We start from the raw sequence: 18,108 nt of genomic DNA, 5'->3' as shown, positions 1-18,108 counted from the left end.
CAAAATCCAACACCCATAGATGACAGATATTCTCAGCAAACTCAGAACAGAGTAAAATTTCCTCATCTGATAAAGGCACTGACAAAAACTTATAGCTAACATCATACTAAATGGTTAAAATAATGAAATCTTTCCCCCTACAATGGGAATAAGGAAAGCATATCACACTAACCACTTTTATTTAACATAATGCTATGAAAAAGAAAAGGTACACATATTGAAGAGAAAGAAATAAAACTGTCCCTATTTGCAGATGACGTGATTATGTATATAGAAAATCCCAAGGAATCTATGAGAAAACAAAACACAAAACCAAATAACCAGATCCTGAAGAAGTGAGTTTCAGCAAAGTTACATAATACAAAATCAAGACAAAAAAAACTCGATTACATTTCTATTTAAGAAGACAAACACACAGAAACCAAAATTTAAAACACAGTAACATTTATAATCGCTTCAGAGATAATTAAATACTTAGGGACAAATCCAACAAAACATGTACTGGATTTGTATCCTGAGAATTAAAAATTGCTGATAAAATAAAGAAGGCCTAAATAAATGGAGAAACATTCCATATCCATAGTTTGGAAGACACAAATAGTAAAGGTGCCAGGCCTTCCAAAACTGGTCATAGGTTTAATGTAATTCCAATTACAACAGCCAAGAGTTTCATAGAAATAAACCACCTTATTCTAAAATTTATATCAAAAGGCACTGGGACTGCAATAGTTAAAACAATTTCAAAAAAAGAATGTAAAGTGAGAAAAACCACTCTAAAAGATGTTAAAGCTTATTAAATAGCTAGTGGTCACCATTGCATTGGTGGAAGAACAGACACAAAGATCAGTGGAACAGCTAAGGAACTCAGGAGACCCACACAAATTTGACTAAATGATTTTTTCAAAGATGCAAAAACAACTCACTGGAGGAAGGACAGCCTTTTCAACAAATGGTGATGGAGCAACTGAACTCTCAGGCATTTATCTCCGAGAAATAAAAACTTATGTTCACATAAAAGCTTGCAAAAATGCTCACAGCAGTTTTATTTGTAATAGCCAAAAATGGAAACAACTCAAATATCCTTCATACCCTTCAATAGGTAAATAATTAAACATACTGATATATCTGTACCATGGAATACTACTCAGCAATAAAAAGGAATGAACCACTGATACATGCAACAGCTTGGATGGATCTCAGGAGTTATGCTGAGCAATAAAAAGCTAATTCTCAAATGTTACATACTACATTATTCCATTTATATATCATTCTTGAAGAAAACTATAGACCTGGGTAACAAATCAGAGATTAGGGACTTGGGGAGGAGGGAGGTGGCCAAGACTATAAAAGGGTAACACAAGGGGTCCTCTATCTTGATTGTGGTGGCGGTCACATAAATCTACACATGTGATAAAAGTGCAGGTAACTAAATGCATGCGCCACACATACATGAGTGCATGTACAACTGTTGAAATATGAAAAAGGTTGATCGACTGTATCCATGTCAATTTGTGATACTGTATAACAGTTATGCAAGATGTCACCATTTGGAAAAATTAGATGAAGGGTATATTAGGAGTCTCTATTATTTCTTATAACAGCATGTAAATATATAAATGATCTCAAAATAAAAAGTTACAACAAAGGAATGATCCAGTATACATGGAGATCATAACTTTCTGAACTGAAACTTAACAACTTCAGTTTACAAGCCATCAGTCATTTATCTACACGATACCTATTATTAGGCACTGTGCTAGGTGACAGAGATTCAGAGTGAAAAAAGCAGTCTTTTTCACTAGAAAAATAGTGCAATGTATGAAAGGGGCATTGCATTTTCAGTCGTACATGGGAGAACTGGACTCAAATCTCTAATAAGTAAGGTAAAGTAATTTCTAGAGTACTGTATGCTCATTAAAATTATTATGAACACTACTGAACAGAATAGAAAATTCTTGTAAAGAACACTACATATAAGATCATATATTCATTAATGTGTGATAATTAATGACAACTTGTTTTTATATGAATAAACTTTTATTGAATTTTAGATCATTAGAAAGAATAAAGAAATGCAAGATAAATGCTTTCTAAACAACATCTGATAGTACCTTTTCTGTCATGGTATTTTCACTCTTCTTTAGAAAAAGTATAGACATTCATTTATTTAATTTTTTACAAAGTCAAGAACCATCACATGGAGAAAATAAGTAATGCTAATGTAAATTCAGCATTTCATCAATATTGAAATGGCTACAATGGTTAGGTTCTGAGTGTAGCCCTCCCAGAAAACAGTGTGTGCAGCAGCTGCTGGCTTCCATTTCTCCAAGTAGGTCTGAAAATCAGGAAGCCACTCCCTGTGACGACTATGCTGCAGGAAAAGAGGGCAAAAGGCATAGTGCAAAGAGGGAGTGCGAGACAACATTGGGAAAGAAATGATGCTCTTATGGAACCACGAGGTCGGCCTCATAAATAATTCAGAGAACGATTCTCGAACAAATCATTTCTGTGTTGCTTAAAGTGTGATTAAGGCAAGATAGTCCCCGTTACAAGTATGCCCAGATCCACACAGCGAAAAACAGTGGGGAGTCTGTAAATTATCTGGTGAACTCCAAGGCCAGCCAAGCCAGGTAATTAATCACAGAAGGAGTCTCTTTACAGTGGTATAAAACGCATTTGGGCAAAACTACAACCCTGAGCTGTGACAAATATAGGGCAGACCCTCCCAGGAGCATACCTGAAGGCATCCCTTTTGTCTCAATCTTATCTCTTTTTCAAAAATAATTATTTTGAAAACAACAACAACAGAACAACTCCTGACCTCCCTGTAAAAACCTACTAACCTCGACTTGTCAAACAAGGAGAACATTATCTACCTCGATGCAAAAGGCATCAGGTGCTGCCCTCATTAAGAGTAACCTAGTGTGAAAGCAGGGAACCCTGGACAGCCCTGCTCTGAGCCTGCCAGGGATGCGCAAGTCCCTCGGACACAGCCCAGCTCGCTGTCCCTTGTGAGGGGCCTCCCGATACTCTCAACAAACCTAATCACTGAATGTGCTATAAACAGTAGTCTTTTCTTTCCTAGCCCTATGCTTCTCATGTCTTTTAAAAAAAATAGTTTTCTTTTAAAAAAATATTCTTCCAGGAAATAATGAACAGTAATTGTCATGGACCTGGAACAGACCCTAGAAAAACAGACAGGCAACAATCTGTCAATACAGCAATATTCCAAATATGAAATTCATGGTTCAGGAAGGGATAAATAAATAAATATGAAGGGGCTTCTCAGAGAAGTTGCTTTTGTTTTCCCCCTTTTCTTACTGAATTTTGTGTAAAAAGCTTTTATTCTATGATACAAGAACCAGCCCTGTAGGGACCAGTATTAACTATTCGTGCCATTAAGCCCTCTAGATAAAGAGGGAATGGTAATGATATCAGGGTTGCTCATTTTTTCTAAAGACAACTATATTTTTAAATAATTTCATCATTTAAACTTCAGCTGGCACTTTAGTCTCTTGAAAAATTATTAGTTAGGCATGAATTAAAGGACAAGCCCATCTGGACTGCAGTTGGGTTTTAAGGGCTATTCTGCTCTTACAACTTTTTCCTTGGCTTGGCACATCTTTGAGATCCAGTTTTTTGGACAGAATCCTAGGACATCTGTGGTGGGGAAACAAGTCTTCAAGATGGAGAATCCCAGTTCATTCCACAAAACTCACTGGCCAGGTAACGGCATTGCCTTTTCTTTTGTGCTTTTTACTAGTATCCTTACAAGGAAAAGTGTTTCTTTCCCAGAACTTGTTCACCCCACCCTCCCCCTGCTTGGGGCATTCCACTGATTCTTTTCTGAATACTTTATCCACTCAGGTCCTATACCAGGGACCCGGCCCGACTCTGGGCTGGCACCATGACAGGGACAGCACCAATTCGCTCCAGTGTTGCTTGGCTGATGGTGTACGAGTGTGTGTGTTGAGGCCGAGGTTTCCTGCTGACTGAGCCGTTGCTCCTGGACACAACCTGTGGGGATGACCCTCTGTTGGCTGTCACTACTAGAGTCTTATGTGGAGCTGGGACCAGGTGGTTCCCATTAGCATAGATGGACGGTATATTGGCATTGCCTGAGTGGAGCAAGTCACTGAAGTGGTTGGATGACTCGGTGTTTCTGTGAACTTTTGGATTGTTGCTCCAGTATCGACTGTTGTACGTATTGGAAGAGGTCAATGTGTTGTTCTCTGAGGAGGATATCTCGGTGTGAAATGCTTTGGCAGAAGAAGAACATTTAGGTGGAAGATCATCCTCTCTGAAAAAGAACAAAAATAAAGTTGTCATTAGGATTTACTTAAGTTTTACCCTACCCTCCTGCCCAGGACTCTTTCTTCTTATGTTAAGGCCAGTATGTCTGTGAAGTACAAATTCTCAGGACAAACCATACTATCGTGAAAGCAAACACATTAGTCCTGGTGGCCTCAGCTTTGGCATTCATTCCCTTTGAAACAATCCTCAAGAAAAACTTGAGGTTTCTCAATCTCCAAGGGTAGAAAGGTAATGTCAAATATCTCAAAGACTATACTTTCCAATATAACTGAAAAAAGTGTGTATGTGTATGTGTGTGCGCGTGCACATCTGCGTATGTATAATTTTTTTTTTTTTTTTGCTCTAAATGGGAAAATAGTCCGTGAAGAAATCCACTGAGCTTGTTGCTGTAAAATATTAGCAAACCAAGCTATGGGTGTGTGGAGTTTCAAAAAATGATTAGAGTTGGCCTGATTTTATTGCACTTTGGAGTTTGAGAAATCACTGTAGTATGCTAAGTGATTTTCCTCAGTGATCTTATGCTGGGATGAAATCTATCCTTGCATACAATCCAAACCTGTAAGAATTGTAAGAGGCTAAGAGAAGTTACTAATTTAACTTAAGATGTTAACTAATTCATTTAACATTTATTGATTACCAGGCATTCTACTAGATGTTTCATGTAAAGAAAAAAAAAAATAGACAGCTCTATACCCCAGAAGCCTATGACAAAATGGGAGTGACAATCAATGCAAGAACACCTTCAAGTCTGAGACACTGGACAAGGGACTAAAGTAAACGTCTGTGAGGAAGTGATGCCTTGACTAATCTTGAATCCGATCAAAGAATTTACCAGAGAGATGGATGAAAAGGAAAGGAGTATGGTCCAGGAAGAGGGTGGAGGCTTGAGCAATGACGCTGAGGCATGAGAGAATACAGAACAGACTGCAACACCAAGGACCACAGAAGTGGTGAGAGAGGACCAGGGAAGCAGGGGAGGGTCAGGTCCTGAAGGGCTGTGTGTGTCACACTAAGTAGGCTAGCGTCATTAAAGCATTCTCAACTAGGATATGATGTGATGCGATGTGAGACCGAGTTTGTACTCCCATATCCCTACAAAATAGTAGAGCCAAGAGTCACTTTTCTTTAAAGATGATTTTCACATTGTTTTCTGAAGTTATTCATATCCTTGACTGAACTGTCTCCTCACACCAAGCCATATTGCTTTGGCCTCGCGGTGTACACACGGACAGGTATACTCTTGTGGTGTTCCTTCTAGCTTCTATTATAAATGCCAATGTCAAACACATTTTTTTCATGTTTATTTATTTATTTTGAGAGGCAGAGAGAGAGAGTGAGAGAGAGTGCACAAGCAGGGGAGGGGCAGGGAGAGAGGGAGAAACAGAGTCCCAAGCAGGCTCTGCACTTTCAGCTTAGAGCCTGACATGGGGCTCAGTCTCATGAACCATGAGATCATGACCTGGACTCATGGAAATCAAGAATCTGGACTGAGCCACCCAGGTGCCCCTTAAACACATTTTCTAAAGTAACTTTTCTACTGTCACAGCCACCTACCCCTTCCTATCTTGGAGATACAGGAGGTGAGGGAGGTCTAACATGTGCCCTCCTGGTTGGGCACATGTTAGACCCTCTTCCTCTCTCATGATGCAGTAAGAAACTCTGAATAGCATCATGAGGAAAACTGATGTAACATACAAGGGAAAAATATTACTTGGCCATGTTAACTGTCTTGGCCATCACGGTCATTGGATTAGCAAAGAAATCTTAGCCGCCAAAAATTGATACACATTACAGACACTGGCCATGAAGGACAAATTATCTGACAAACAAACCTTATTTCATTAGGAATTTCTTCTTCCTCCTCCTCTTTGTTTTTGCTTCTCCAGTAAAAGAATGCCCCTAAAATTAGTGCAATGCAAAAAATGATAATAACTGCACCAGTGCCAATGGCTCCAGCTATTAGTCCAATGCTCCTGGGCTGGGCTGCAAAATATATTTAAGGCAGATTTAAAGAACAAAAAGAGAGAGAGAGAGAGAGAGAAATAGCATATACTCATGCAACTTTATAAACATAAAAGTTTACTACAGAACCTTCTTAAAATGAACAAAACTGCCTAAAGTACCACATCCGTATAAACCTCAGTTAACTTTCTGTGTCCTGGGTGGCTAGAACTAACTGACACATGGTCGGCTCACAAACACTTTCTGAATAAACGAACATCACAGGACTCACCACTTCGGCAGAGCAACTCCTAGAAACTCCTAGAGCAGAACAGGCAACCGATGTTCACCTGCCTGATCTGCCCAAAGGAACCCTGGCAGTCAGCAGGCTCACTGTCACCCCAGCCCAACCCCATCACTACATTTTGTAACTGGAATTCAAATAACCCAGAACTCTCATCTAAAGACAACATTTCTGCACCACTTATTTGTGACCTGGCCACCTAACAGTTAAGCAGATGTAAAGGGATTAGGAGAAAATACAAAAAGGTCTTGTCGTGGCCATAAGATCACTGTTAAGTTTTTATAATGTCTACAGCACTATGCAATCACTTGAAGACAAGTGACTGACTTGATTCTCACGACCCAGAGGAGAAAGGCATTCTATTGTAAAGAAGACGTCACCTTGCTGAGGCAGAAAAGTATACTAATACATTTATAAACTACTTTAATAATTAATAAAACCAGAAGAATTTATATATATCTTCAAACCACCTAAAAACAATTAAGAGAAACTCTTCATTTCTGGTTTAACAAAGATCTTGGTGTTCCAGATAGAGAGGAGACATCAGAATTTTATGTACTTACGTGAAATAACCTGGAGATCCAAAAGGCAGGTGCTGGTTCCAATGGCATTAGAAGCCACGCACTGGTACAAGCCTGAAGACAGAGCACTGATGTTCCGGATGGTGACTGTCCCCTGGACCTGGTCTGTCACAAAGATCATAATCAAGTGAGCAGTTAGGGGAAAAAAAAGTAAGAAAACCAAAGAAATCAGCAGAAGACTATAAAAATAAACACTGAAGAGCTATCATAGCCTTTTCTGAAGAGATTTTTTTTCGTTCATGAAAATACTAAAATCACATCACGTTAAAGACCGGAGATATGGAGGACTGTCCTAAATAAGGGTAATCTTACAACTTAATGTGTAGATTGGTATGAGGTCCTAAATGTGAGCAGTCTTCCCTGAGGAAACAGTAGCTAATGCCATCCTAGAGAACTTCTGGTCAGTAACACCAAATTTTAATTCTGAGGAAATGCAATAACATAAAGAAGGAGTTAAACTCATTGCATTAATGTTCACTTTATACGTGATGGAGAAAATACGCACTCTGTGCTCACGGGTGTAGACTGTGACTTCTAACAACTATTATAAGTGTGTAAGTCCAGCTCCTCCACAAAGCAGACACACAGAGACAAGCCAAAGGTTTAGTGGAAGAAATTCTGGTAAAGGAAATGGAGAGGCAGCTGGAGAAGGTGAGAGAGCCTCACACTGCAATGCAGGTCTGGCCTCTGTGAAGAGGAGAGAGAACGGAGGTCCAAGTGAGGGGCATCTCAGATCGCAGCACAGTGTTTCGGAAGTTTCCATCAGGCTGACGGGGAGGCCCTGAGCTAAAGTAACTGTTAAAGGAGTCCCACACCTTGCAGGAAGAGCCCTGCGTTAGCAGGCCCACTGTGTCCAGTTACTGCCTGGGAGCAGCCCGGGCAAAACGTGGTCTGAGTCCAAAGCTGGTGGGTTCTGCAGGAAGTGCTTGGAGCTGTTAAGTCAGTTGTGTCCCCACAGCAGGAGATAAGCAGTGCATTTTCAAGACCATCACACTGATATCACCAAGAAAGTTTTCAGTAATCCACATTTTAGTAATTCATCAACATTAGCATAGATTATGTATTCCTTGTAAATAAAATGTAAATTACTTACAGTAATAATAAAAACTATAATTAATAGTTGTTATTACTATGTGCCAACCATTGGTTAAACTTTTACATGTACTACCTTAATCTTCACAAGGACCCTATGAGGTATTATTATTAATCCCATTGAACAGGTAAGGAGACTGAGGCTTTAAGTGAGTAATAAGATTACTCAGCTAGTCACACAGAATTCGAATTAGATGGGAGGCTGTCTTACATCTAAGCTCTACACTTCACTGCCTCCTTTAAGCAGAATCGAACACATCCAGTAATCTCAACCCCTCAAAATAGCTGCAAATTTAGGAATAAGTAGAAAGCATCCCAACGGCACATTTCTGGCACAAAGTCCGTATATTCCTAGGGCAACACGTGGAGCTACCTCTACCCTGGGCTGTTTTTACATGAAACTCAACATTCTCTTGTTTCTGCTGGCAATCCTCATTTCTATCTAGATCAAAGGCAGAAGCAGAGAAGAGGGATCAGCAAAAGCAGACCTAACCACAGCACACATGCATTTATTGGTTAAATCATTTAAGAAAAATATTTACTAAGTGCCTTTCTGGAATTAACTTTAAAAAATAAGCAAAGGAAAGGACTCTTTTTAGGGTTTTGTTTTTGTTTTTTCATGGGAACTTTTAAAGAGTCAAATCCACATTATACAGATACCTTACTTATGAAGAATCTGGACATTTGAATTGTATTACACACACCAAGTCAATATATTTGGTGGTTACCTGCTTTGCACTTGTGTATTATTTCCTTTTCTTTAAAGCAAATAAACAAACAAACAACTCTGAGGGCTACCAATGTGTAAGAGCCCGTCAGTGAATTCACTCAATACTTGGGCCGGTCAGGGAGGAAACTGCTTTCTCCTCCTGTGTTTTCTACTTGATTTCTCAAGCCTTCATTAAATGCCCCCCTCATATGTGCTCTTCAGCACCATGTGTTCTCTAGTGCTGGCGCTTAACCTCATTTGTTGTCACGTCTTGCCTATTTGTCTCTTTTTTTTAATTTAAAAACAAAATTTTTTTAACATTTATTTATTTTCAAGAGACAGAGAGAGACAGTGAGAGGGGGGAGGTGCAGAGAGAGAGGGAGACACAGAATCCAAAGTAGGCTCCAGGCTCTGAGCTGTGAGCGCAGAGCCCGACGCAGGGCTCGAACCCACCAACAGTGAGATCGTGACCTGAGGTGAAGTCAGAAGCTCAACCGACAGAGCCAGCCAGATACCCTGGAGCCTATTTGTCTCATTTAAAAGAAGGGGCTGGGTTTGTCTTATTCATAATTGCATCATCATCCTTAGAAATTACCCAGCTTGCAAGAAGGTGTTCAGTAAATAAAGGAGCTACCTTCTCTTCAGTGTCCACTGTGTACCATATGCGGGGTACTAAGAGTTTTACATACGTATTACTGAATTGTCTAAATCCTAGATTTTATACAAAGAACAAAATGATGGTTACCTGAGGGGAGATGGGTGGGGGGATGAGTGAAATAGGTGAAGGGGGGTAAGAATACACTTATGTTGAGAGCACTGAGTAATGTATGAAATTGTTGAATCACCATATTGAACACCTGAAACTAATATATAAAACTGTATGTTAACTATACTGGAAATCAAATAAAAAACTAAAAAAAACCCCTAGGTTTTATATTCCCTACTTTTCAAAGACAAAACGCTCAGAGAAGCTATGCAATGTGCCCAAGATTACACCGTACAGAAGTAGCAGCAATCTATAAAATCAGGTCTATCCATGCCCAAAGCACACAGGCACCATACATATACTTGGTTTTCTAGTAAGACATTTTAAACCACTATGGGGTGCAGCTATAAGATATTTCCTGACAACGCAATGTTCCATTGCTGCTAGTATTAAACTAAGCCATCTGCCTAACTCCACCTTCAATACATTACCAGATGTCACCATGCAAGAAAACCATAATCTCTGGACAACTAGTCCCACAATTCCACACACTGTGGTGCTGTTTTTGTAAGCCCTAAAATTCTAGGAATTTGATCAGTTCACACAAAACCACTAATTTTGTTGACATTTTCATAGAGATAATTTGGGAAACTTTTCACAGCTGCTCTAAGCAGCATTCTGGCATGTAGAAAGAGGTAAACTTTAAAGATTCTTGCTTTACAAGGTTATTTTTAAGAGGTGAAGTCACTGTTCTTCCTTTTATCTCTATAAACACAGACACCAAGAGCAGACTGATAGAAGAAAGTATTCCTAACTGAGGCTGACGTGCCATGCTAGAGCCAACTCAGGATGTAATCAGGGAAGGAGGCACATTGATAAGAGGGGATTAGCCAGAAGTAGGACAGGGCTGTTTGTGCAGTCAAGGCAAAGAGGAGACAGGAGCCCCTCCTCGGCAAGCATCAGGCTACTTCCAGCCACGAGCACAGGGCTCTTTCTCAAGTGAAAAGGACTAATTCCCCAATTCAACCTGTCACTTCGCTTGGCCTGGTCTGGTTCAGAAGTAATTTGTAGAACTGAAGTTAGGAAACAAATGTTCTTATGATCTTTCTTTCACAAATAGGTAAAGTTCAACTGTGTGGAACCACAGTTTGGAAAGCACACATGACATCCCAGCCCACTGTCAGTTCGCAGCCCACACCAGATCCCACACAAACTACACAGCTGGACTAGGGTGCCCAATAGACATGTGTCCGTCTCCACGTCCATCCTCTCTCCTTAGGCTCAGAACCATTTATGTTACTGCCCAGGAGATGATGCACTGGCTAAGTGCATGTGTTCTAAGCTTAGACAGCCTGGGCTGGGATCTGCCCTACCACCTACGAATTTCATCACGTGTGACATGGAGCTACTAACACACCTCCATCCCAGGGGTTACTGTGAGGACGAAATGAGGTCATGCATGCAACAGGCATAGTATAGTGCCTGGTAATGCTTCCATGGGGGAATTCTGTCCTGGCATTGCGTGGGAAATACATATTTTTCTGAATCATAAGAAAAATCGGTCAAGAAATTGGGAAGATGTCAGATGTCTCCAAATTCCCAACAGATGTTAAATACTCAGGATTTGAGGTTGAGAGACAGAGATTCCTAATCATGAATTAGTCTATATTTTTATATGATGTATGTACTTTGGAACAATAATGAGTGACCATAATAACAATCATTTCTCATAAACATTTCAGAAGTATCCCATAAAAAAATAATAATAATAAATGCATGATTTCTTCTTATTTGAACCAACTATTATGACAAAATTATATATCTCAATAATATGTAAAAATTATCTCAATCTGATACGTCTGATAACAAAAAATAGTAAAAAAGGGAGAAATATCACAAAATAAATGAAAAATTGAAATCTACTTACAAATTCAAAGATAATATCACATATACTTCATATTTAAACTGTCATTTTAAAAGAAAATTTTAAAACACTATGAAGGGGTGCCTGGGTGGCTCGGTTGGTTAGGCATCCAACTTCGGCTCAGGTCATGATCTCGCGGTTTGTGAGTTCGAGCCCCACGTCGGGCTCTGTGCTGACAGCTCGGAGCCTGGAGCCTGCTTCGGATTCTGTGTCTCCCTCTCTCTTTGTCCCTCCCATGCTCATGCTCCGTCTCTCTCTGTCTCTCAATAATAAACGTTTTAAAAAAATGTTTAAATAAATAAATAAATAAAACACTATGAAGCCTCAAGTGTCCTATCTGATAATCTCAATTTTTGTTTCATGTCAAATTTTCCAGACATAGAAAATTTTATTTTTGTGTTGATGTTGGTTGAATTAAGGTGTAGATGGAAAAGGAACAGAGAAAGAATCTGTCCCAAATAAGAAAATATCCAAAGTACCTTCAAGGCACACATTAGGATACATGCTGCTTCATATTAGCTCATTTTTTAACTTAACGATGAAAATATTTTGTGTCTGCTCTACTTTGGCTTTGTGATTGAAATAGATATTGCTTTTGCCAATTCAGATCTTAAATTCATTTCTGATTTCATGTCCATGTATTTCCACACCAACATTTCCATGTTCTTTTCTTTGCATTTCCATTATTGAAGTATTAACAAAGAACTGTAGTTTACAGAAAATATTCAAACACTGGAAAACAATGATGACTATTACTGGGCAATCTACAAATAATGCAATATTTGGAAACCCCCAGTATTATAGCATTGCATAGAATCACACATCAAAATTACCAAGCTAAGGATTTCTTTTGCTTTTAAAACTTGTTTCCCAGAATACCACTCACACAGCATTTGTATAAAATATACTATGTATATAAACCTACTAATATTTATTTGCAAGAATGACTCACCATTAGCAACAGACTGGGGCATGAACACACAGTTATAATGTGGCAACTGCTACAAGCAAGATGAGTTAGATCGTGACTGCTTCTCTCCTACACACTTCTGTCCAAGTTCCCAGAAATGTTGACTCTGAGTGTTCTTGTTTTTAAGTGGACATCAGTGGATTCTTTTGAACCAATGTCTCTGTGTTGACTGTTAAAATTTAATTCTCAAAGGAGAATGGTACTGATAATGTTACCTGTTAACATCATTTCAGTCCCAGGTCTCAGAGGATTATTAACTCACTCAGCACCTTCCTTAAACAAATCTCCTTAAGTATTCCTTCTCTGAGTTAATACAGTTGTTATTCATTCAATGGGCCTAAGACATAAATCTAAGTAAACTCTGACTCTTCTCCCAAGTCCCATGCCTTAATGATTTTTGTCTTCTTTCTTGAACCCCACTCTCCCTCCACTCCTGCTCCATCCCCGTCATGAGGGTCTTAGTTCTGGCCCTCTCTGTATTTTTTTAATGGGGGATGATGGGGGGAGAGACAGAGAGAGTAGGAGAAAGAGAATCCCAAGCAGGCTCTGTGCTATCAGCATGGAGCCCCATATGGGGCTCAATCCCAAGAACCATGAGATCATGACCTGAGATGAAATCAAGAGTTGGATGCTTAACTGACTGGAGTCACCCAGACGCCCTCTTCATTTCTTGATGGAGCTATTCTCAAAGTCTCCCACCTACAACCAGGCTATCAAATTCACACCCTGACTGCTGAAGTTGTTTCTAAAATGCAGATCTGGGGCGCCTGGGTGTTAGTTGTGGGTGCCTGGGTGGCTCAGTCAGTTGGGCGTCCAACTCTTGATTTTGGCACACATTGTCTCACCCTGCATCAGGTTTGGTGCTGAGCATGGAACCTGCTTGGGATTCTTTCTCTCTCCCTCTCTCGGCCCTTCCCCCACTTGTGGGTGTGCGCACCCCTTCTCTCTCTAAATAAAATCAACATTTTTTTTAAATTTACATTTATTTATTTTTGAAAGACAGAATGAGACAGAGCATGAGTGGAGGAGGAGCAGAGAGAGGAGACACAGAATCCGAAGCAGGCACCAAGCTCTGAGCAAGCATTCAGCACAGAGCCCGATGCGGGTCTCGAACCCACAAACCGTGAGATCATGACCTGAGCCGAAATCAGACGCTTAACTGACTGAGCCACCCAGGTGCTCCAATAAAATAAACATTTTAAAAAATAAAATAAAATGCAGATCTGGATATCCTCTCTTGCTTTATAAATGCCTGGGAGTACCCACAGTCTCAAAAACAACATCCAAACTCCTTGAATGTTATACAATACCCTGCACAATCTGGAGCTGAACTTTCCAACCTCCTCTCTCACCAAACCCTCATGAATCTTTATGTCAGCTTCACAGCTTTTCTCATTTAAGAGCATCAAAATTTTACGCTTGCAAGATTTTACATGCATGGCTCCCTCTATTAATATTTTCCCCTTTTACCTGGTAAAACTTCTACTGAGCCTTTAAGATCCTTTTCTTTTTGGAAAACTCTTTCCCTATAAAGTTCTTCCTAGACTCTTCAGGGAGAATAAATGTGAACAGGAAACTTTTTTATAGCATTCAACATGCACTACTACAATTACCTCTCTAGATCTGTCTTCCCCTTAGACAGTGAGCCCTAGAATAAAGACACATCTCTATGTTTTTCTCTACTTTCCCAAGTATCCCCTGAAGTAGCTGCACAAATAAGGGTTGTGACAGTGTGTGCGTGTGTGCGCGCGCACACACACACACACACACACACACACATTTTAAAAACGGGTGAACAACTGTATAAACAAATGAATACAGTTGTGACAATTGCTGGTATTTAATTTTTAAAGAAGAGGATGTCCTGAACATTTCACAGAACTTGCTTCTTTGTGTCAGAGGGCAAAAAGAAAGAGGAAAGCTTTGCCTTAAGTCAGAATAACAGCATGAAAAAGAAGAAATAAGCACCTATTTATTCAGCAACTGAAGTGGTTAGAAACTTTTCTACTCCCCATGAAATAATTATGGAAACACTCACTGCGAAGGGAATTGGCAGTGGCAATTCAAGGAGAATCAAGATTCCTGAGGCTTCAAACGTGGCAAAAGGATGGGAGTGCTTTCTATTTGGACTTTGGGCAAACCTGGCATCCTCTGGGTGCCTGGTACCATGACAGTGTTGGACTACAGTGATGTTTAAGACACTCCCCTGCTCCATCTATGACCTCCATACTAAGTTCTGCAGAGTTCTCAAGCAAGCAGCACACAGAAGACTTAATCACCTCTTTTCACTGTATTAAATTATGAATGGATGAGGACAACAGAGGATTCCTTAGGAACAATAAAGGAAAAATGCATGATTTATTTAAAAAAACTGAAAAAACCTCACAACACTGAAATAATCAGTAGAAGTTATGGAGAAAGTGTGTAAGAAAAAGCTTGGTCAATAAAAATCATAAAATATTAGAAATTATTCTAACCATATCCATTATCACAATTAATGTAAATGAATTCAATCAAAGAAGAAAGCTCTCAGATTGCAGATTGAAAACTGAATTAAATCTAGACATATGCTACTTACAAATAATACACCTAAAACATAAAACATGGAAACCTGAAAGTAAACAAACCATAAAATAGAAACATACCAGCAAGAATTAATCAAAGAAAGCTACTGTAGGGATTTCAATAATAACCAAAGTAAGGCAAAAATGCATATTGGGGCACCAGGATGGCCCAGTCAATTAAGCATCCGGCTCCTGATTTCAGCTCAGGTCATGATCTCACAGTTTGTAAATTCAAGCCCTGCATTGGGCTCTGTGCTGATGTTACAGAGCCTGCTTCAGATTCTCTCTCTCTCTCCCTCTCTCTCTGCTCACACACTCTCTCAAAATAAATAAATAAACTTAAAAAAATTAAATTCATATTATAAATAGAAACTCAGTGAAATAGAAAACCCTCTGTAAGTACCTAATTGATACAGGCTGAGGATAGGTTAAAAAAAAATTGGCATAATTGCAAGAACAAATTGAGAAATCCACAACCCTACTCTGTGATTTTTAAACACATCTCTCTCATAAAATAACTGAAACAGATAAGATGTTGGTAAAGATATATAACATTTGAATCAAGTTTCGTATTATATATACAGCCATAACTTGTTTTGTTGTATTTCACAGATACTGCCTGTATGAATTGGTGGTCTGTGGAAACCTTGGGTTGAACAAGCCTATCAGAACCATTCTTCAAGAGCATCTGCTCACTTTGTGTCTCTGTGTCACATTTTGGTAATTCTGACGATATTTCAAACCTTTTCATTATTATTTCATTGGTCATGGTTACCTTTGGTGTTATTGTAATTGTTTAGTGGTGCCACGAAGTGCACCCAGATAAGACAGCAAACTTACTGGATAAATGTATGTGTGTGTCGACTGCTCCAATGACTGGCAATTCTCCCATCTCACTCCCTCACCCCAGGTCTCCCTATTCCCTGAGACACAACAATACTGAAATCAAGTTAACCAGGAGCCCTTCAAGTGTTGGCCTCTAAGTGTTCAAGTGAAAGGAAGAGTCACATGTCTCTCCCTGAATCAAAAGCTAGAAATGATTACGTTAGGTAAGGGAGGCATGTTGAAAGCCTAGACAGGTCAAAAGTTAGGCCTCTTGCACCAAACAGTTAGGCAAGCTGTGAGTGAAAGGGAAAACTCCTAAGGGAAGTTAAAAGTGCTACTCCAGTGAACACATGAATCATAAGAAAGCAAAACAGTGTTACTGCTGATACAGAGAATGTCTGAGTGGTCTGGACAGAAGATCAAACCAGCCACAACATTCCCTTAAGCAAAGCCTGATCCAGAGCAAGGCCCTAACTCTCTTCAGTTCTGTGAAGGCTGAGGAAGTGAGGAAGCCGCCGAAGAAAAGTTGGAAGCTGGCAGAGGTTGGTTCCTAAGGTTTAAGGAAAGAAGCCGTCTCCGTAACATAAAAGTGCAAGATGACGCGGCAATGCTGATGTAGAAGCTACAGCAAGTTATCCGGAAGATCTAGCTAAGATAATTAATAAATGTGGCTATACTAAACAACAGATTTTCAGTGTAGTCAAAATGGCCTTCCAATGGAAGAAGATGCTATCTAAGACTTTCATAACTAGAGAGAACTCAATGCCTGGCTTCAAAGCTTCAAAGAACAGGTTGACCCTCTTATTAGGGGCAAAGCGGCTGATGGTTTTAAGCTGAAGCCAATGCTCATTTACCATTCTGAGAATCCTAGGGCCCTTAGGAATTATGCTATATCTATCCTGCCTGTGCTCTATAAATGAAACAACAAAGCCTGGATGACAGCACATCTGTTTACAACACGGTTTACTGAATATTTTAAGCCCACTGCTGAGACCTACTGCTCAGAAAAAAAGATTCAAGATATCACTGCTCACTGACAACGTGCCTGGTCACCCAAGAGTTCTGATGGAGATGAACAACATGGTTAATGTTGTTTTTGTGTCTGCTAACGCAATACCCATTCTGCTTCCCATGGATCAAGTAATCATTTTGACTTTCAAGTCTTATTATTTAAGAAATACATTTCATAAGGCTACTGCTGCCCTTGTTAAACCTTCATCAGTCAGCAGCCATCAACATCGAGCCAATATCTTCTACCAGCAAAAAGACTGTAACTCACTGAGAGTTCAGATGATGGTTAGCCTGTTTTAGAAATAAAGTACTTTTATCTTATTTATTTTTAAAATATAATTTATTCTCAAATTAGCTAACACACAGTGGATACAGTGTGCTCTTGGCTTCGGGAGATAAAGTACTTTTAAATTAAGGCATGTAAGGGGCGCCTGGGTGGCTCAGTCGGTTGAGCGTCTGACTTCACCTCAGGTCATGATCTCACAGTCCATGAGCTCGAGCCCCACGTGGGCTCTGTGTTGACAGCTCAGAGCCTGGACCTGTGCTTCGGATTCTGTGTCTCCCTCTCTCTGCCTCTCCCCCTATTCACACTCTCTCTCAAAAGTAAATAAACACTGAAAAAAAATTTTAAGAAAATTAAGGCACATAACTTTGTTTTTTTAAGACATAATGCTATTGCACACTTGACAGACTGCAGTGTAAACATAAATTTTACATGCACTAGGAAACCAAAAAATTCACTTGACTTGCTTTACTGTGCTAATCACTTTATTGTGGTGGTCTGCAACTACAACCACAATATGTGTGAGGTGTGCCTGTGTCTCCACCCCAGCACCTGTAACTGGGCACCATAGCTCTTAACCATTCTCTGCCTTGTTCGCTCTACTCCAAACATGCTGGCCTCTTTGCTGTTGATCCCAAACACCAGGCACACCCCAGCCTCAGGGCCTTCAGATGGCTGTTCCCTCTGCCTGGAATGCTCTCCAGCACCCATATTCACATAGCTCGTTCCTTCATCACTTTTACATTCTTAGAATATCATCCTCTCAGTGAGCTTACCCTAAGCACTTTATTCAACACTGCAGCTCCTTATGCCCCAACAAATCCATTTTACCCTCATTTATGTTTTCCCCATGGAAGATATCACCTGGTAATAAACTGCAATTT

General features: G+C 39.7%; 1 protein-coding gene across 3 annotated transcripts in view; it reads right to left on the bottom strand.

Moving 5' to 3' along the window:
- Positions 1-1,805: 1,805 nt before the first annotated feature.
- The window catches only part of IGSF11 (immunoglobulin superfamily member 11), a 190,491-nt gene continuing 174,188 nt past the window's right edge, over positions 1,806-18,108 (bottom strand). For 2 of the 3 annotated variants that reach the window (XM_058731333.1, XM_058731334.1), the window contains exons 5-7: positions 7,123-7,245; positions 6,147-6,297; positions 1,806-4,300 (exon numbers count right to left, since the gene is read on the bottom strand). In XM_058731333.1, the coding sequence (XP_058587316.1) occupies positions 3,871-4,300; positions 6,147-6,297; positions 7,123-7,245 (704 nt within the window). In that variant the 3' untranslated portion in view covers positions 1,806-3,870. The remainder of the gene's footprint in view (positions 4,301-6,146; positions 6,298-7,122; positions 7,246-18,108) is intronic. The other variant, XM_058731335.1, reaches the window with a different exon arrangement.

This window comes from Neofelis nebulosa, chromosome 5, assembly GCF_028018385.1.
Source record: "Neofelis nebulosa isolate mNeoNeb1 chromosome 5, mNeoNeb1.pri, whole genome shotgun sequence".
Taxonomy (NCBI): Eukaryota; Metazoa; Chordata; class Mammalia; order Carnivora; family Felidae; genus Neofelis; species Neofelis nebulosa.
Note: the sequence above shows the minus strand (reverse complement) of the source record. Positions and strands in the feature narration are given on the sequence as shown.